This window comes from Salmo trutta, chromosome 27 (assembly GCF_901001165.1).
Source record: "Salmo trutta chromosome 27, fSalTru1.1, whole genome shotgun sequence".
NCBI lineage: Eukaryota > Metazoa > Chordata > Actinopteri > Salmoniformes > Salmonidae > Salmo > Salmo trutta.
Window position 1 is genome coordinate 17,911,973 of NC_042983.1, and position 20,360 is coordinate 17,932,332.

The 20,360-nt window shown below is 42.5% G+C and overlaps 2 protein-coding genes across 7 annotated transcripts in view; one reads left to right on the forward strand and one right to left on the reverse strand.

Moving 5' to 3' along the window:
• The window catches only part of LOC115164495 (probable E3 ubiquitin-protein ligase HECTD4), a 57,946-nt gene extending 49,865 nt beyond the window's left edge, over positions 1–8,081 (forward strand). For all 4 annotated transcript variants that reach the window (XM_029717033.1, XM_029717035.1, XM_029717034.1 and 1 more), the window contains exons 68-75: positions 1,131–1,250; positions 1,343–1,498; positions 1,611–1,714; positions 1,977–2,198; positions 2,524–2,690; positions 2,885–3,080; positions 4,384–4,606; positions 5,619–8,081. In XM_029717033.1, the coding sequence (XP_029572893.1) occupies positions 1,131–1,250; positions 1,343–1,498; positions 1,611–1,714; positions 1,977–2,198; positions 2,524–2,690; positions 2,885–3,080; positions 4,384–4,606; positions 5,619–5,755 (1,325 nt within the window). In that variant the 3' untranslated portion in view covers positions 5,756–8,081. The remainder of the gene's footprint in view (positions 1–1,130; positions 1,251–1,342; positions 1,499–1,610; positions 1,715–1,976; positions 2,199–2,523; positions 2,691–2,884; positions 3,081–4,383; positions 4,607–5,618) is intronic.
• A 2,306-nt stretch (positions 8,082–10,387) lies between these two features.
• Positions 10,388–14,726, reverse strand: LOC115164497 (L-serine dehydratase/L-threonine deaminase). Of its 3 annotated transcripts, none has more exons than XM_029717037.1 (7): positions 14,575–14,726; positions 13,746–13,942; positions 13,339–13,378; positions 12,940–13,171; positions 11,814–12,041; positions 11,566–11,690; positions 10,388–11,448 (listed from the first exon to the last, which is right to left on the reverse strand). In XM_029717037.1, the coding sequence occupies exons 2-7, from the start codon at positions 13,938–13,940 to the stop codon at positions 11,249–11,251; spliced, it is 1,020 nt and encodes a 339-aa protein (XP_029572897.1). In that variant the 5' UTR covers positions 13,941–13,942; positions 14,575–14,726; the 3' UTR covers positions 10,388–11,248. The 3 variants fall into 3 exon arrangements, with proteins under 3 accessions (XP_029572897.1, XP_029572901.1, XP_029572900.1); XM_029717041.1 differs by having other exon boundaries at positions 13,746–13,908; positions 14,575–14,725; XM_029717040.1 differs by having other exon boundaries at positions 13,746–13,912; positions 14,575–14,721.
• Between the last annotated feature and the right edge of the window lie 5,634 nt (positions 14,727–20,360).

Here is a 20,360-nt window from a genome sequence, read left to right on the forward strand (position 1 = left end):
AATCAAGTCATTGTTTATAGGGAAAATACGAACAGGTTATTATATTGGGGCATTCAATTAAGTTTTGCATCTTTGGTTTTTCCTTTTCATGGTTTGAATCAGAGTAGCATAGTGGGCCTACTGGTAATTCTATTATATTGCGGAGAACACATTACAACTAGAACTTAATTTGGCCAACAAATGTCCCAACAGAATAAATCCTTCAAAAAAAGTTAACAGGCTAGGCCTATATTGCAGCTATAACCAACAACGGCGATTTCTTACTGTAGGCCTACCGAACAAATGACAGCAATAGGCTAATGCTATTTACAACAGGCCTACTTTTAACCTTAAACTAAATACAAAGCACGAAATGAAAAAGACAGAACATGATTTAGCCAACGAAAATGTCTCAACAAAATGAAACAAAATACTTTTTGCGTAGGCAATTTAAAGAACTGGTTTAGGTTATTAAATAGGCCTATAATAATAATGATGATTTACAATGATGATGATGATGATAATGACTAAACAATGGATAATAAATACAAAAATAAATAAATTAAAGGTCGAAAATTGCATCAAACCTGAATTGCGAGTTGTGGTCAGTCCAATATTCTTCTCATCTTTGTCCACTGCAATATTAAAACGTCCCCGAGGACATTCCCCTTGTCGGTTTCTTTTCACTCTACTCGTTCTTCTCTAACTTTGGTTTTATGTTAATGAAAAAGCACTTGGCAGTCAACAGTAGCCTAGGCCAAGGCCTCTTTTACTCTTCTTTCTATCCCCCCCAGCAGTAGGCACACGTGAGGTGAGCATCCGGAACCAGTTTCAGCTGGGCATAAGCTATATGTTTTATTGAATTACAATTGGCTGACACCGATAATAAGGCAGTTCTAATTACACAAACACTAAATTAACAGAGTACAGGGCCAATTGGGTCCAGTTGTTAAATCAATTTGATTTGCACATACCTGAGGCTCATGGTAATTATATCAGACCAAATACGAGACAAAATTCAGAATTTAGGACCCGGGTCCTGGGTCGGATCTCGGAATTTTGTGTTTGTTGAAACCTTGAATATCTAATATGAACTGGATTAAAGCTTGCTGACCTTCCACCCATTCTACCTCCACCCTATCTCTATGCAGGATTGGTGTTCTATGATACCAAAGTGATAGTGATGAACCAGGTGCTGAACGCCACAGTACAGCGGACTGCAGACCACGCTGCCCCCGAGATCACACTGGACCCCCTGGAGATTGTAGGAGGTGAGCTCATAGTGCAAGCCCAGAGTCCTGTTTTACGTTCATTCACGTTATGCCCTCTACTTTGAGTGTTGATGGTGTGTGTGCTTCTCCAGGAGAGATCCCTTCGTCAGAGAACACCTACTTCTGCCAGGCGGCACGCCAGCTGGCCTGTGTGCCCTCGTCCCAGCTGTGTGTGAAGCTGGCCAGCGGAGGAGACCCCACCTATGCCTTCAACATCCGCTTCACTGGAGAGGAGGTCCACGGCACCAGTTAGTATTAACCTTCTTCCCCTAACTATTTCCTCTTGGAATTAACTCTAGTGTTGGATCAGACTGCAGGTGAAACACTGTCTGTTGACCCCTGACTTCTGTGTCTCCCCAGGCGGCTCCTTCCGTCATTTCCTGTGGCAGGTGTGTAAGGAACTCCAGAGCTCTGCCCTCTCCCTGCTGCTCCCCTGCCCCAGTGTAGCAGCCAACCGCAACAAGGTACTGTACAGTGACACGCCAATCTGCCTTCTCCCTCATTATGCCCTGGTTGCAGCACCATTTTAACACCAGGGAGAAAATAATGTCCAAATAGTTTGTGTACATTTGTATTAATCCTGCTCTCCACAGTATATACTAGGAGTATGAACCATGTCTAGATTGCAAACCAGTTGAGCACTGCATGGGCAATGATCACTGCGTTACTGATAGGCTAGAAGGGTCTAACTTGATTGTGGTGCTTTTGTGCCGTTTTGTTCCAAAGGGGAAGTATATTCTGACGCCCTGTCCGATCAGCTATGCAGAGGAGCAGCTGCTGCACTTCTTTGGCCAGCTGTTGGGCATCGCCATCCGGGCAGACGTGCCCCTGCCCCTGGACCTGCTGGGCTCCTTCTGGAAGGGCCTGGTGGGTGAGCCCCTGGACCCAGAGCAGGACCTGCAGGAGGCCGATCTGCTCACATACAACTACGTCAAGAAGATTGAGAGTGTAAGAGACAGTCATATAGACAGTCATATGGGCAGTGTCATTGATACGTGAAATGTAGTGACTCCTCTTTCTGGAAAAAGGACGGGTGATTTTGAAAGGTCTAACCAGAAACAACTAATCAGAACTGGTGAAGCAGGTTTTCCATGGTTCAGCAAGTAGCTAGCCTATTGACCAATCCCTTTCTACTGTAACTCTATACTGTCCCTACGGTCACTGCTTTCTACAGTTCACATCCAGACTAGTTTCTCCATTCCACTGTCCCCCCATGTCCCCAAGATCAGTATTCCATTGACCTCTACACAACCCTTGCCCTCTGCCTCCCCAGGTGAGTGAGGAGGACGATCTGGAGGCCCTGTGTGCAGAGATCTCGTCCCAGCACCACTCAGGAGAAAGCCCCGACTCGCCCAGCCGGCCCTGCTGCACCTTCACCTACATCACCATGACCGGAGAGGAGGTGGAGCTGTGCCAAGGGGGACACAACCTCAGTGTCAGGTACCGGGACATTCTGCCTCTATGGCCAGGGGACTTGTTCAGTTCATATGGGTCTCTGTTGATGTACTGTGATTCCCTTTACCCATCAGTTCTTCTCTAAAAATAATTTAGCTCAGTTAGTCTAGAGTACTGACTTTGACAGAATGTGTTATCTCTGTTTAACCCCTCTATCCCTCTACACTGTGTGTGTGTAGCTGGGAGAATAAGGATGTGTATGCGCGGGCATTGCGGGGCCTGCGTCTGCAGGAGCTTCAGAATGTGGAGTGTATGACAGCGGTGCGAGCGGGCCTGGGCTCCATCATCCCCCTGCAGCTCCTCACCATGCTCAGCCCCCTGGAGGTGGAGCTACGAACCTGTGGCCTGCCCTACATCAACCTGGAGTTCCTCAAGGTAGCTGACGCATACACCTGCCACCTCAAACCTACTGTACACACCCCCTTCTGAAACCCTAGGACGCTCCAATCAACACTCCACTATCCCCTTCCTTATCCACCAGTAAGAAGTAATAGTCACAGCCAGGGCTCTAAAGTGCGACCAATTTGGTTGCGTATGCGACAAAATATTTTGCCGTGCGACCTGTAGTTTTATTTTAGGACGCCAGTGCGACTTACAGAAAGTCCCCCAAAAATTCAATGCGCAACAATATTTGTCTCCCACGGCTGCTTGCTTCCAGTTCCCGGGCCACACACCCAAGCCCCACCCCATGGCAGTCAAGCGGGCAGCACAGTTACTCCGTACTGTTTGTTTTCTCAACATGTTGTCAATTCATGCAATCAATATATACTTCAAAAACTAGAATGATGCTGCTTTCCACATTGCTTCTAAATATGAATCCACATGTTTTCTCTATCTCTGTTAGTCTAAGGAAGTTGGCATGTGCCTAAAATAATGCTAATCGCAAATGCTTATTGCTAACTAGCTTTTGGCTAGCTAAATGCCATTTAGGTAAATGTACTAGCTAGTGCAAAGCAAATGTTAGCTCTAAAACAGGTTGCTACCGGTGGTGGTGGTGTAGATCAGTGTGTTTGTGCAACGGCATGTTCTGAATCTTATAGATTATTCAAAAATGTTTGTCTAAATGCAAAATCTATTCAAATGTGTTTAGAGCCCTCTGGGAAACACTGACCAAAACTTTGGTTCCTACCCTACCCTCCTATTAGGCTTTTTAATTTGTTGTCATGCCAAACAACACCAACCATAGAATTAGAATAAGCATTTTATTTCTATGATTTCAACAGTTCACCCAAGTGTTTTGATCTGTATCGCAAATCAAATCGCAATATTTGGTTTAAAAAATCAGTTCTATTTTTTTGCCCATATCATGCAGCGCTGATAACTTTTACAAGTATATGCAAACTTTTGGTGGCACAGAAAGAAAGGAAAAGGGATGTTTTCCTCAGGAGATGTGCTTCGAAAGTAAGCAGGATTCATATAGGCCCAATGTCGGCTATATCTCAATCAACAAAAAAAAATTGACTTTTCTGGTGCTCCTACATTTTGTGGTGCTCCTAACTTCTCTAAGTTAGGAGCACCAGTGTTACAATAAAAAAGCTTCTTTTTTTTCTGGTCTCGGTATAGAGTAATGAGAAGAAATCACTATTTTTGGAGGGCAGTAATAGTGAATGTCTTTACCTAGGAGAGTCTAATCATTGTCCCTCTTTTGCCTGAACCTCTGTTATCTCTCCCCCCGTAGACCCACACCATGTACCAGGTGGGTCTGATGGAGACAGATCAGCACATTGAGTTCTTCTGGACAGCCCTGGAGATGTTCACCCAGGAGGAGCTCTGCAAGTTCATCAAGTTTGCCTGCAACCAGGAGCGCATCCCCTTTACCTGCCCCTGCAAGGACGGGGGCCCGGACACCGCCCACGTACCCCCCTACCCCATGAAGATCGCCCCTTCGGACGGGGCAGCAGGTAAGTGCCGGGAAAAGTCAATGTGTGGTGTGTGTGTGTGTGTCATAGAGAGATACAAGTCAAAGTCACTCGTGTTGCTATCTGCTTGTTGTCTTCAAACCTTGGAATTATTGAACATTTTGTTTGCTATTTTTACCCTTCCTGGATTTATTATGTCTGGAAATTAGTAGGGGTTGTTCTATGGGGAGAAGATTCAGAGCGGTTTTCTTAACTAATTATCTCACACCTCTGCTGTGTGTATTAGGCCTACTGTATAGCCTTCAAGTAAGGGAACTGTTTATCGGCTTGTAGTTTATCAGGCTCCAATTAAGATTTTTGGAACTGCTCAAAGGACTTTTTATCTCACATTTTGGACACTAGACTCCCAAAAACATTTTACACCCATGTCAGACTCCAATCACAGCAGTATGAACTGCACATTTAGATTAGAGCACATGTAGCTTCCATAGATTTGTGGTGGTCCTGAGGAATCCTGAGTAGCGCAGCAGTTTAAGGCACTGCATCACAGTGCTAGAGGCATCACTACAGACCCGGGTTCCATCCCGGACTGTATCACAACCGGCCGTGCAATTGGCCTAGCGTCGTCCGGGTTAAGGGAGGGTTTGGCCGGGGTAGGCCGTCATTGTAAATAAGAATTTGTTCTTAACTGAATTGCTTAGTTAAGTAAAGGTTGAATAAAAAATTAAAGATTAGAGGTAGGTGTCCCTATACAGTCTTCTGTTCTAGGCAATAACAATCAGACTACGGGCCATTATTGACATGGAGAACATGGGATTGATTAGAAAATAACTTTCTAGACTGTACATAATACTCTCCACAGATTAATTTGAACATGTTAGAAGTGCACTTGAGATGTTTAATGTTTTAAAGGTTATATTATACATGTGACATTTCCACCTGCAAAATCCATGAAGAAATACAATTTTGGCCTAAAATATTACATGTTGCTCCTTTAATGTTTTAAGCTGCTTTTTCTTCCTACTGTATGTTTACCTATTTGTGTTGTTTCCAGGTTCGCCAGACTCTCGCTACATCCGGGTGGAGACCTGTATGTTTATGGTGAAGCTGCCCCAGTACAGCTCCCTGGATGTGATGCTGGAGAAGCTGCGCTATGCCGTCCACTACCGTGAAGACCCTCTCAGTGGCTAAAGGGACCTGATGGATGGAGTACACCACCTCCATATGATGCCGCTTCAACACCAACCCTACTATTTCTTACCCATACAGCCCCACCCTTTCACCACCCCATCCCCCGCCCACCTTTTACCTCCGCCCTCCTGGACCTTCAGCTGGGACTACCCACAGAACAGAAGGCCAACCTGCTTTACCAAGAAGACACTGAAGCTTTTCCTTTCTCTGCTTGTTTTATGTTTGGCTTTGTACCAGCGCTTCATTTCAATAACATTGTAATCAGGTTGAGCCTTTCAGGAGTGTGTTTTGACTCATGTTTTCAGACCTGATGTAGGGGAGTTCAGCCCCACTCTCCTTGACACTGATGTTGGTGTCTCTTCTGGTTGCACTGAGTTTTGGAGTGACATTGAGGTAACTCTTTGATCACTACACTGAGTGGGAGGGAGCTGTGACAGGGCACATACCATTTTTGTTTATTGGGGAAGTTAATCTCTTCCACCTTTTCTTTATTCTTCCTCTCCTCCCTCTCTTTCAGAGGTCCTTACAGTTCTCCTCCCACTCACTACCAGAGGGGACTATCTTTTTAAGGCATGCCTTTACCACAAGCAGCACCTCCTCAAAAAGGGGAGAGGAAGGCTCTGTGTGAAAAGGGAACCCCAAATATTCCTCTGGAAGCAAGAGTTGAGTGTTGTTTGAGATGGAGTTAATTTTAGATATTAAGTGGACTACTATGATGCTGCCTATTTATTACCAGTTCAGCTCTCTGCATTCAAAACCTTGACAAGCGCTGTATAGGACATTATATAGTTACTGCCTGTAAAGTTGGACTGCTAAAGGACAAAACTAGCTATCTGCCTATATTATACGGTGAATATATTTTATTCAAGTCTATTAAGAGGGTATATAAGTAATGTAAAAAGTCATTTTAATCTATTAAGTTGCAGTTTTGAGTTTAAGCTATCCTAGTAGCTGTGGCAGAAGGGTAAGGTCACGTACACTGAAGCTGGACTACCAGACTAAAGCTCTACCTGGTTGCCAGATCTGGCCTTCTGTGTTGCCAGATCTCCTATACTTGCATTTCAGGTTGCGAAACCTGTGTTGCTTTGTGAAATGAGAGAGGGATGTTCTCCGGAGCTGCTTGTGTGCTACTGCTACTGAATGTGGGCCGAATCCCCTGCCCAACACACAATACACACACCAGGGTGTCGAATTCACTTTCATTTTGCCTTTTTATAGATTTCCTGTGACGAATGAGCAGGATTTCTGTTGGGTTTTTTGTTTTATTTTACCCATAACCAAAATGTTTAGCTGTGTAAAGAAAAAATGTAAATATACTTCTATGTTATATTTGATGGCAGTTTTTTTGAATTGCTGCATCACTTCACCAATGATTATTATTTATTTATTTTTCAGCACTATTCTTCCAGGGAAAAAATATTATTTCAAAATGAGCTAACTAGGATATTCTTTATTGGATATCCAGTTTGTTGGGTTTTTATTTTTTACAAATTTTGAAATTACCAGTAATATATCACCTTAATGTCTTGCAGGGCCGGATTACCGAACGGGCACGCAGCCCCCCCCCCTTCCAAATGAAATAGCATATGATAGCAAAATGTGTAGAATTGAAGGAAATTTGCCTTAAAATTGGAAAATCTTATCTTAGCCCCTTGGCAAAAAGTGTAGAATTGCAGGAAATTCGCTTTAACACTGCAAAAAAACCTCTTTGCCTCATGACAAAATGTGTAGAATATCATTATAAAACTGCACATTTTTCTCTGCACCATGGCTTAATGTGTTGAAATGCATTATGTTTTTGGGGACGTCGGTTCACCCGGGGCCCCAAATGCAGTAGTCCGGCCCTGATGTCTTGTAACTCAGATGGATTCTATCACTCATTCTCTTCTACTCCATGGTGAAACATGTTTTCTTGTGTGAGTAAAACAGCCATTTGACTTGGATGGGACCTGAAGAACACAACGATAGCTACCGCAAAATATTTGAGATGGATGTTTGGATTGCTTGCCAATTTAGTTTTGGTTTTGTTCTTTTAAAGGGTAAATCGCTGCTAACAAGGACGCTCCTTCTATTCCTACCTCTTTTGGAGGAGTAGAACAGACCATGACAAAGGACATTCATACAAAGAGGTGTTGAGATAAGAAAATGTGTTCTGTACATTTACTTGATATTTATTACAATTATTTATGGTTGCATTAAATTAACTTTTACTGTCTTACCTCTGCACATCAAACATAACACAGATCTTAAAAATGGACTATACGGAGGTAAAGGATAAGATGGAGTTTGAGATTTCTGTGTCACAATAAAACATGTCTTGATGTAAGCATGTTTTGTTGACTTATTGCTCGTCAGGACACACACAGGAAAAATTAAACAAACATAAGACAGGCGCTGGATTACAACCCACAAGGAAAGAGAATATCCTGGCAAGAGGCAAAAGCCCTCGCACTGAAAAGGTTGAAGTGGAGAGCCATGGTGGACGCCACAACGCTCCCAAGGAGGTCAAAAGGTTTGATAATTTCTTCTATTTGAATGTTTTTCCCCCAGCCACATTCACTGGCATTTAATCACAGTGTAAATCCACTTAACCTGCCAGCCTTTGCTCAGATGTGTGTTTGCCAAAGAATAGCCTGTCAGATAAATTGTGATGCTTTTCTTCACACATCAACAAAACCTCAAGAGTTTACCAAAGGGTTTTGAAAGATAAAGGATCTGGTTATCTTATGTCCCCACAGACCATTGTGTGAAAGACTGGGGACTGACCATGAGAGATGAAGCTGGCTACTCTGCTTCCTTATTGCCATCCTTCTGCTGTGTGTTTTATCTAAGGGCCCTAGCTAGTCCCAACTCCAACACGTGTTACATCACCCCAGCCTGCTATATAAACCAGACACCTTTTCAGAACAGCAAGTGCCAGGCCAGTTCCAGCTGGATCTGTGCCTGTCTGACAAGTGTCACCCCCACTCCACCCTTTGGTACGCTACACATTGTGCCCTGTTGCATGCTATATAAAGCCCAGACTGCGTGTATCTTGGGCTGCATGTTAGGAATTCTGAGAATGTTTTGTGCCAGGACTCTTAAGATGGTTTGGGTCATTCGAAAGGGGGAAGGAAGCCTGTCGTCAGAGGGCCTCTTTCACAGCTGGCTGATCACCTCAAGACCCAGGGTCTGCTGCCTCCTTTTTAATGACCTGCCAGCCAATGAGGAAATATAACTGTGTCACAGCCCTGGATGACCGGCCAATTGGATGAGGGAAGGGGGAAAGATTTGACTTCCAGCGTATTCCGTCATCTCAGGCAGGGACACAGGATTAGAGGAGCAACAAGGTCCGTACTGACCTGGCCAAAGCACATTCTCACTAAGTGTAACCATCCAAACCTAACTGAACATTTGACATTGTGCAACATATGACAGCACAGGTGTTTGGAGCTTCCCAGTTCATCAGTAATGTCATAAATTAGTTATACAGGTTATCATTTTCCAATCATTTATAGGCTTTAGTTATGGCCCAAGGATGCTGTGTTTATCAGGCTGGAACACCTTTTGTATTATATAACCAAATTATATAAGTTGTATTGTAGATAGTAGGACAGACCTTGTCGCACTTATCACCTGAAATTATCACTTGTAAATGATATGGTCTGTCTGGAGAACAGGGCCGGCTTGAACCTTTTTGGGGCCCTAAGCAAGATTTGGTTGCAGGCGTTTTAAAATTAATTTCCTGCAGTTCTACACATTTTGCCATGGGGTGGATATTTTGTTTGCAATTTTATTACACATTTCATGCAATTCTACTGCAATTCTACACATTTTGCCATGTTAATGATATCTGAGTGAGAGTGACTATCAAAATCAATGGGGGCACCCTAGAGTTCAGGGCCCCCTGGCCGGTATTCAACTAAAATGATGTCCGATTTTGGGTGACTAAAGCATCCATAATGATGACAACACTAATGATTTTTTAAATGTTTCTGTGTACTGCAACATCAATATTATGGAAACTGTTTTTATATTTGACAAATAGCCTAAAGCTGTATGTATATTCAATGGGCAGACTACACTATTTCGATAAATTTGGCTTATCAAGGGCATCAGGAAAATTCTCCATTCATGCTGGTCATTTATAAGGGTTTTATGACCCTGTAAATGTAGGGATCTTAGAGGACACCTGAACGAAATCCTGACTTGTCAACATGATCAATAAGATAATATTGATTATCATAACTTTTAAGCTAGACTTGTCAAAATAGTTTTGCAGCGTAACATGCCTTCTTGCATGACAATTTTGTTATGTCATACCAGAACTGGTTGTGACCAGATATCACCAAATTTCTCTTTTTAAGACTGAATGTAATTACACTGTAATTCAATTTCACCTGCCATGGTTATTCGCAAAGTCAATCTGGCATGGTATGGTGTTATTTTGGTATAGCAACGATAACCGGTTTAAAAAGCCACTTCACGGTGGTGGTCATGGATAGGTCGGTGATATGTCAAACCTTCAAATGCTGAGTGCTTCAATATATCATCTTTAGGATTAATCCCCTGACCTGCAGTGAACCATATGACTGGCCAATTAAATGCATCTAATTATAACCGATTATAAGAAAAGGTGTTACAGACAGAATATTCAGGAAAAAATAAATATAATTTATTTTTAAATATCACTCATACAGTACAAAAGAGGGAGAAGAAAATACAACCAAAGGTATATTTTGCATGAACATTAAACATGCTAAATACAAACAACAATACAACTTTACTTGGTTAACTTTAACCCAAGAAGTGAATAATCTAGGTCAGGGGTATTCAACTCTTAACCTACAAGGTCTGGACTACTGCTGGCTTTCAGTTATACTGGATAATTCATTGCACCCACCTGGTGTCCCAGGTCTAAATCAATCCCTGATAAGAGGGGAACAATCATTTAAAAAAAGCAGTGGAACTGGCTTCGTGGTTCAGATTTGAGTTGGAGGGATCTAGGCACAGGAGGCTGCTGAGGGGAGGACGGCTCATAATAATGGCTGGAATGGAGTCAATGGAATGTTATCAATCACATGGAAACCATGTGTTTGATGTGTTCGATACCATTCCATTCATTCCGTTCCAGCCATTACTATGAAACCATCCTCCCCAATTAAGGTGCCACCAGCTGCCTGTGGATCTAGGTTATTCAATTCAAAAACTACTACTGCCAGAGTAGTATATTATCTGTATGCCTATCAATACGTATCTACCTTAGCATTAGGCTATTGATGAATCCATAGTCAGTTAATCCTTCAGTCAGTCAGCCCCTTTCAGGAGTTCAAGAGTAGGCCTATACTGCACACAGTCTGGAATGATTTGGCCCCATGAAGTTCATGACTCCTGTTCGGATGCCCTTATTGGTAGTGCCCAATGGAGTAGGGGAGCTACAACTGGAAGGGTCGGGGGAATGGAGTGATGGAGAAAGGATAAGCAGGACGCAAACCCGTCTGTCTGTCTGTCTACCTAGCTAGATGACATGCCCAGCTGCTTCTTCAGTTTCTGGAGCTGTTTCATGCTGATGTTGTTGCCTCCACACACCACGATCACCACAGGTCCCAGGTCCTGCGCCAGCTTGCCCTCCTTCTGCAGTCTGGGGATGATGTCACAGTACACAGCTGCCAGGGCAGCACCACACGCAGGTTCCACCAGGACCTTCTCATCGTCTGGAGGAGGAGGAGGGAGAAAGAGGAATTTAGTGTCAGAGAGGCTTGTGGGCATGTCTAGGTATAGTAATCATATGACCCTCTACACAGCTGTAGCCTACGTTATGTTATACTCACCAACAAAGCGCTCGACAGCTTTGACAGCCTCCTGGTCTGTGACCAGCTCGGAGTAAACTGTGTGTTCACCAGCAAGTTTCAGGGTCTGTGCAGATACTCTTGTCAGGCCCAACGTGGTGGCAATGCTGTGGAGATAAAAATGACAGAATTGTTGTTGTGCACAGGGATCGCCTTTTGGTGCTAAAATATGACTGTTTGGCTGTAATGTTTCAGTGACTCTGGTCTCTCAGTGTGAGGGTGACTCTTACCTTGTGATCTCAGGCAGAGTGATCAACTTCCCAGCCTTCATAGCAGCATTGAGACTGTGTGCCCCCACAGTCTCCATAGCTATGACTGGAACATCGTTCCAGCCGGCACGGCGCAGTCCTTCAACAACCCCGTTCATGAGGCCTCCACCGCCAACAGACAACACCATCGCACCAGGCTTCTCCTGCAGCTCGGACTCCAGCTCATTCACCAGAGACATATGGCCCTCCCTACACACAAAAAGTGAGTTTTCAGTTTTCATTCACAAAGCACGTCATGATGCATTGCAAAACAGTCCTTAGAATCTGCTTTGTATACAGCGTTCTATGTTGGCTGGAATGGAACACTAGCTATCTTTCAAACTGAGCGACGTTGTAAATTGTTCATGAAAAGACATAGGCTGCAGGTTCCATTATAATGCTGCTGATAACAATGAAGTGTATTCAGCTGAGGTGTATAATTAGTGTTTGGCTATGAAATAAACCAGAAATATCTGTCTGACAAAAAGGGTTCAGTAACCTTGTCGAATGAAATGATCTGAAATCCCTCCTCTTGTTAACACCAGCACAACATGGCATGATAAGATATCCTGCCAATCATCCTATCATAGCACAGAGAATGATGTACACGTTTTACTCAGTAAAGCATGCTAACATTCAGGATACAATGCATCATAAATGTACATAACAAAATATACCTTAATGCGAAGTTTCATTTGGATTGGAATAGAGTGGAATGTTTCTTAACCCTTATCAGATTTCCTCATCATTTCATGGAAAACACTCTTACTATGACTAAGATTACACACACAGAGAATAGAGCAACACTGATGTTGCGGAAGTGTATTGAATATGGTATCTGTCACTCACCAGCTGAAGTGTATTGAATATGGTATCTGTCACTCACCAGCTGAAGTGTATTGGATATGGTATCTGTCACTCACCAGATGAAGTGTATTGAATATGGTATCTGTCACTCACCAGATGAAGTGTATTGAATATGGTATCTGTCACTCACCAGATGAAGTGTATTGGATATGGTATCTGTCACTCACCAGATGAAGTGTATTGAATATGGTATCTGTCACTCACCAGATGAAGTGTATTGAATATGGTATCTGTCACTCACCAGATGAGAGGGTCATCAAAGGGAGAGATGAAGATCCATCCAGGGTTGTTGGCCACAAGCTGTTGTCCATATTCAATGCTCTCATTCAACGCCTTGCCATGAATCACCACATTGGCGCCCTCGTCCCTCAGCCTCTCCACTGTTGGTTTGGGGGTGACACTGGGCACGACGATGGTGGCAGGTACACCAAGCTTACGGGCAGAGTAGGCAGCCGCCATACCAGCATTTCCTCCTGTGATGGCGCAATGACATCGGCCACTTTAGGAAAGTGGATACTATACAGAGAGTGCTTGTCTAAAAGAGCCCATAAGCTTATGGAATTCTAGGATGTTACGCTTCTTGTATTGTGATAAAACATTTAATGGTGATTTCAAGGTAAGGCTGTGATCGGTTGCTCACCTGAACAGCAGACAAATCTCTCACAGCCTCGCTTGGCCCACTGAAAGACAACAATGAGCACATGACATGACTCACAGTTCTGTTCCCCTTTACGCGAAGAGCTCAAGGACCCCACATTAAAAATACTACCCCCCCCGCATTGCCATGACAACCCGGTGTTCAGACTTGGACTGACCTCAAACTGGTCTGGACTGGTCCTACTGGGAACATGCTATATATATATATATATATACACAATCCCCCTCACCATCCACACCCCCAACCCACTACTGATTTGCTGCGTACTAGCACAACCTATTATGTAACACCATCACCCAGTCTTATCACAAGCACACCCTCCCTCCACCCACATCCTTTCCCTCTCCTAACTCATGAGCCTAAGCTGTAGATATGGGTGATTCACTCACTGTCTTGCAAAGGTGTCCAATGCCCCTGATTTTAAAGGATCCTGTGGGCTGGGATGAGTCAAGCTTCAGATAGACAGAGGTGCCTGCCACTTTGGTTAGGGCAAGGCTCTCCCTCAGTGGGGTGGCCACGTGAAGAGCTCTCTCCTGTGGGTTCTTCATTTCTCTAGCTGAGGACAGACAAGTTGAGAAATTCATCTCTGTTCCAAGTGTGAACAAGGAATATGTACACACAATTAATTCAATACATTTCAATAATTGTATACCTTACTAAAAACAATGGATAACCCCCCCCCCAAAAAAAAATATAACTGTGGAGGAAGAGCTTAACATCAATAAACTAAGTTCGTGCACTTAGTGTTTATTCCCAATGATCAGCAGTGGATACAAGCATTAGAGGAAGAGCTCCATACCAATGAACATCACCCACATTAAAGGTTGAGTTCAATATCACTATATTATATCACTATATTATATCACTATATTATATCACTATATTAGCACTACAGAAAGAAGATGAACATAAACCTATATACAAGCAAGCAAGGGAGTAGACTGCCAATCTATCTAAGACATAATACAAACTTAGGGATGAATACTGAAAAACAACTTGTGGTAAATGTGTCTTATAACAACAAGACAGGTGCTTATAATAGCATAATTAATTACATTACTATTTCTTACTACAAATTAATTCTGTATTATCATCATCTTCTTTCAATGCACTTACAATGTATAAAATCACTGACCCTATACACAGACAATATGAATCATTCAAACAAGCACATCTGTTTCAGGCTTTAACACCAAGACAATCAACATTTTACTTTACCTTAGTAGACTTCTGTTTTAGAGTAAAATGCTAACTTCTCAAAAGTCAGGTACAGTGGGACACTAGACAGTTCCAGTACAGTTTCCCTGATGAGAACTAGTAGGTGGATTTATACCTACAGTAGAGGGCTAGGCAGCAGCGTCCTCCCTCTGCAACCAATCACCATTAGGCCCTCCTCCGCTGTCACAACACCCCGAATTCCTTTAGACTAGACAGGTGGGGATGTAAGACCTTATGCCACCGAATAAGGAATTTTACCCCCTTTTCCTCTAATAAGTAGGCCTAAGTATAAGACAAAATAATATATTGTATATTTCTGTCAAATGTATTGATTTATGATACCAAGGTAATGTGGTCAATTTCATTAACTAATATTGATCACCTTGACCTCAATATTTCAGCAAAATAGGTCTTTCTTATAATGAAACAGATATATCTTTGGAAATGAATTTATTTTGTAACTGTCCTGCATATTAAGATACATTATATTTAGAGTTGCTGGGCCTATAGGAACTGTATCAACTCTTAAATGGGCACCTGAACTTACATCATGCCAGGCCTACAGTATTTAATAGATCAAACAGATACAAATTTGCTAATGCTGAAATTATGATGCTCAGAATTTGTATAATGGAAACAACGTTATACTCGACTCCCTATAGTAGGAGAATACCCAATACAAAATGACATATTTTATTCACAAATGCATGGTTGTCTCTTGCTTTTATGTCCCTTGCTTTAGTTTTATTGACATTTTACGCACGTTATTGACTACTCCGCTAATAATTTAATCATGGGGTCAAAATTTTGGTCAGTCAGTCAGTCTATAGATACATGTTGCATGCAGACAATTTTTACACGGTGTCCTTTGCTCTGGCTTGTTGCAGGGGTCCACACTATCGGCATTGCCAAAAGAGTCGCAACTATTTTGACTCTGCACCACACCACCAAAAGCGGCGGGTTCGACTGTGACATATCCACGAGTGGAATCTGCTCAGCCGCAGCAAATGTCATGTTGACAACTCAAACCTGCCTGATCCGACTCTAAGCCGGATCCGGCAGGTTTAAATCGTCGTCAACATGACATTTGCTGCCGCAAGGATATGCATTATAACAAGTATATTCACAGACATTTTTGCTGACAATAAATGAATCAATGATCCGTATGAACCGTAATATCGCTGTCTGGATGGACAACACAGTAAAATAGACTATATATCATGCTCTTAAGAAATGCATTGCTGGACACTATTTAACTAATTGCAAACACATAGCACCAACATATTTTAGACCAAGCATTATCTTTAAAGTTATGCATGGACATCTAAATACAAACATTGAAAAGTTATTCTATTCTATCAAATAACATCTGAAAATTGTCCTAAGGGTGAAATTACAGCCCTTCTACGCTAGGCTATTCAACGATTACGCACATTAATGTAGTCTTCTACAATGCCTTTCCTGTCTCAGCATAAAATGTATGAGTCTCTATCGCTGAACTAGAAAAAAATAAACATGTTTTTGGAAACGTGATAAATGTCTAAAAACACAACTCGTTATGTGCAGTTCGAAGTAGGTAAACGCCACACACTTAACGTTCGTCTGGAGAGGTTCATGGTCAGAGGACAAAATATAAACAATCACTGCCAACTGATGGGCATTCAGTCAAATACTGTCCCCCATGGTGAGGACGTTTGATAAAACAATAAGGCTGTGTAAAAGTTGCTGACTGATTGTATATTATAGGCTACACTTGTAATGACACCAATAGACCTAAAACCAAATGTGATCTACAATGTATCTCTTTGTGATCTCTCCATGGTTGTGTAGTGCGCGCAATACCCAACGGTGTCACGCATCATATAGGTTGTTGGTTTCAATATAGGAAAGTCCAGAAGCATACAGATCGCAAACTGTTCCATTAACAATTCATGAAAATACATGTTCAATCTGATTTCTGTCTACTTTAAAGTGATTATGTGTAATTTATGACTGCAAATGTGCAGCCTAAATGTCTGAACTCAGTGAGCTGAGTAGCCTAGATATCTGAACGTTGTGAACTAAACTGGTCAGAGTCATAATCTGAATCTAAACTAGAATGTGTACTTAATGTTTTTCTCAAGTGTTACATCAAGAGATTATTAGGACAGAGTGCCGATTTAGATAATGGAGCGTTACCTGGAGCGCGCGCAAATTGCGGTCGCACAGCCTGCGTTGTCTGCGTTATCGTGGAATTTGCAACATTTCTAGAGGTTAGACACCCACTACATTTTGGTGGCATGCTGAGCCTTAAACCCTTTGAATTAGGCTATATGGAGGCATATCTTTATTCAAAGCCATTTTATATTAGGCCTATTTTATAAATGTTTAGGACTATCATATAGCCCAATTCTAGCTTTATCTTGAAGTTGTATCAGTGCAGTTAACACACAGGATAACACATTGGAGAGAGTCCGGGCTCAGGACAGAGACATTTACAACAGGTCTACACGTATTTTGGCAGCGTCCTCTGGTGGCCAGTGTACTTAATCCACTGGAGATTAAATAACGGAGTGCTGAGACCGTATTGATGGAACCTAATTTAAGTTTATTATGGGCATACTACTTAGGCCCACGTGTGTTGAATAAACTCAACATACCCAAATAGACATTATTCTTCAAAACTATGCCCAAAAGCCAATAGGCTATGCATGCGTAAATATAGACAACTTCAATTGTGGATAGTGGACAACAATATTACATATAAATGTATGCACTCACTACTGTAAGTCGTTTTGCTAAACTACTAAAATGCAACATAAAATATGATATAGGATAGTATACAAAGGAAAAATGCCTATGGACTATTTCCCATGAGGAGCACAATTTCGAGTGGCAGGCTAATTACATTCAAAGGTCAATTCTAGGCTCCTTAGGTTCCTGCAACATAGGTCAGTAGGCTATAGGGCAGGGGTGGGCAATCATTTTGTCTCGAGGGCCACATCGGGATTGAAAATTTCAGCCGTGGGCCGCACAGATTTTTGTCCGGAATGATTTGTTTGTCAAAATCAATTTGCAGCCCAGAAAAAGGGAACTTTTTTGAAAACGTTTAGGTCAATTATAATTTCTACATACTTTGTATATAGTTGTAGACGTTCAAGAGTGACCTGGGCTCGGTTTCCGTGCCCTGGAGAGTTTTTTTTTACCCCAAAATAATACCCCTCCACCCCTGCTATAGGCTAGCTATGCCTATATGCATGGCAATTCCTCAATATAATGCTGTCAAAAAAACTCTTCAGGGAATAGCAGAAAGTACCGAACTGCCCGGCATGCATGGGGACATTGAACAATTCAACACATATTCAGTACGTATTGAGAAGCGTCGCTGGCCATGGAAAAACAATTCTATCCCTCGAAGAGCATTTCCACTGAGGGTAGGCCAATCAAAGGAAAGCAGTAACATTCCACAGAGTATTCAAGACTCTTTATATATTCAAGATCAATGTGGTTTGGATTAGAATAAATACCACACATTAAACAAATACAAACACAGGTGTAGGGAATGAAGACATGGTAGGCAAACTCCCCACTTTAAAGTAATGTTCACAAATTGTTCTGAGAACATTAAGACAACTTTCTATAAAAAACGTAAAAACTTTAGTAACGTTCAGAGAACGTTAGAATAATGTTATTTAAAAACATACATTCTGTTCTCAACATAAACAAAACTCTGTCTATCCTCTATCTTGTTAATTGACTTGCCTAGTTATATAAAGGTTAAATATACTGCTAAAAAAATAAAGGGAACACTTAAACAAACAACACATCCTAGATCTGAATGAAAGAAATAATCTTATTAAATACTTTTTTCTTTACATAGTTGAATGTGCTGACAACAAAATCACACAAAAATAATCAATGGAAATCCAATTTATCAACCCATGGAGGTCTGGATTTGGAGTCACACTCAAAATTAAAGTGGAAAACCACACTACAGGCTGATCTAACTTTGATGTAATGTCCTTAAAACAAGTCAAAATGAGGCTCAGCAGTGTGTGTGGCCTCCACATGCCTGTATGACCTCCCTACAACGCCTGGGCATGCTCCTGCCAACTCCTGGACAGTCTGTGGTGCAACGTGGCGTTGGTGGATGGAGCGAGACATGATGTCCCAGATGTGCTCAATTGGATTCAGGTCTGGGGAACGGGCAGGCCAGTCCATAGCATCAATGCCTTCCTCTTGCAGGAACTGCTGACACACTCCAGCCACATGAGGTCTAGCATTGTCTTGCATTAGGAGGAACCCAGGGCCAACCGCACCAGCATATGGTCTGACAAGGGGTCTGAGGATCTCATCTCGGTACCTAATGGCAGTCAGGCTACCTCTGGCGAGCACATGGAGGGCTGTGCGGCCCCCCAAAGAAATGCCACCCCACACCATGACTGACCCACCGCCAAACCGGTCATGCTGGAGGATGTTGCAGGCAGCAGAACGTTCTCCACGACGTCTCCAGACTCTGTCACGTCTGTCACGTGCTCAGTGTGAACCTGCTTTCATCTGTGAAGAGCAAAGGGCGCCAGTGGCGAATTTACCAATCTTGGTGTTCTCTGGCAAATGCCAAACGTCCTGCACGGTGTTGGGCTGTAAGCACAACCCCCACCTGTGGACGTCGGGCCCTCATACCACCCTCATGGAGTCTGTTTCAGACCGTTTGAGCAGACACATGCACATTTGTGGCCTGCTGGAGGTAATTTTGCAGGGCTCTGGCAGTGCTTCTCCTGCTCCTCCTTGCACAAAGGCGGAGGTAGCGGTCCTGCTGCTGGGTTGTTGCCCTCCTATGGCCTCCTCCACATCTCCTGATGTACTGGCCTGTCTCCTGGTAGCGCCTCCATGCTCTGGACACTACGCTGACAGACACAGCAAACCTTCTTGCCACAGCTCGCATTGATGTGCCATCCTGGATGAGCTGCACTACCTGAGCCACTTGTGTGGGTTGTAGACTCCGTCTCATGCTACCACTAGAGTGAAAGCACCGCCAGCATTCAAAAGTGACCAAAACATCAGCCAGGAAGCATAGGAACTGAGAAGTGGTCTGTGGTCCCCACCTGCAGAACCACTCCTTTATTGGGGGTGTCTTGCTAATTGCCTATAATTTCCACCTGTTGTCTATTCCATTTGCACAACAGCATGTGAAATGTATTGTCAATCAGTGTTGCTTTCTAAGTGGACAGTTTGATTTCACAGAAGTGTGATTGACTTGGAGTTACATTGTGTTGTTTAAGTGTTCCCTTTATTTTTTTGAGCAGTGTATATATATATATATTTTTTTTTTATATATATATTTTTTAAAGTGTGTTCTTAAAGAGTGCTTGTTGGGGTCTGTTTGAATAGACAAAAATTAACGCTTTGTATGAGTAAAAAATAAAAACATGGAACGCTAGCCCCATCCTGGTGGCGCAGTTGTATAATTCTAGGGATAGAAAACAGAAGATCATAGGTACGAATCTCACTGATACTATGCCACAATAAAAAGGAATGTGTTTGCATGATTAATGCCTAAGCAAATTAATTTCCATGTGTTCTATCTGTGCTTGGATTTCAAAACAGTTCAACGAAGCTAGCAGTCTTATTGAAACATGTTCTGTGAACGTTATTTCATTAATTTCCATTCACAGAACTTTAATAAAACCTCCCAAGAAAAACTTTGAAGGAACCATAGTAAAACATTCTCAGAATCTCCCTGCAACCTAAAAAATGTACATTCCCAGAACAGGCAACATTTTTAAATAAAAAGGTTAAGTTTTACG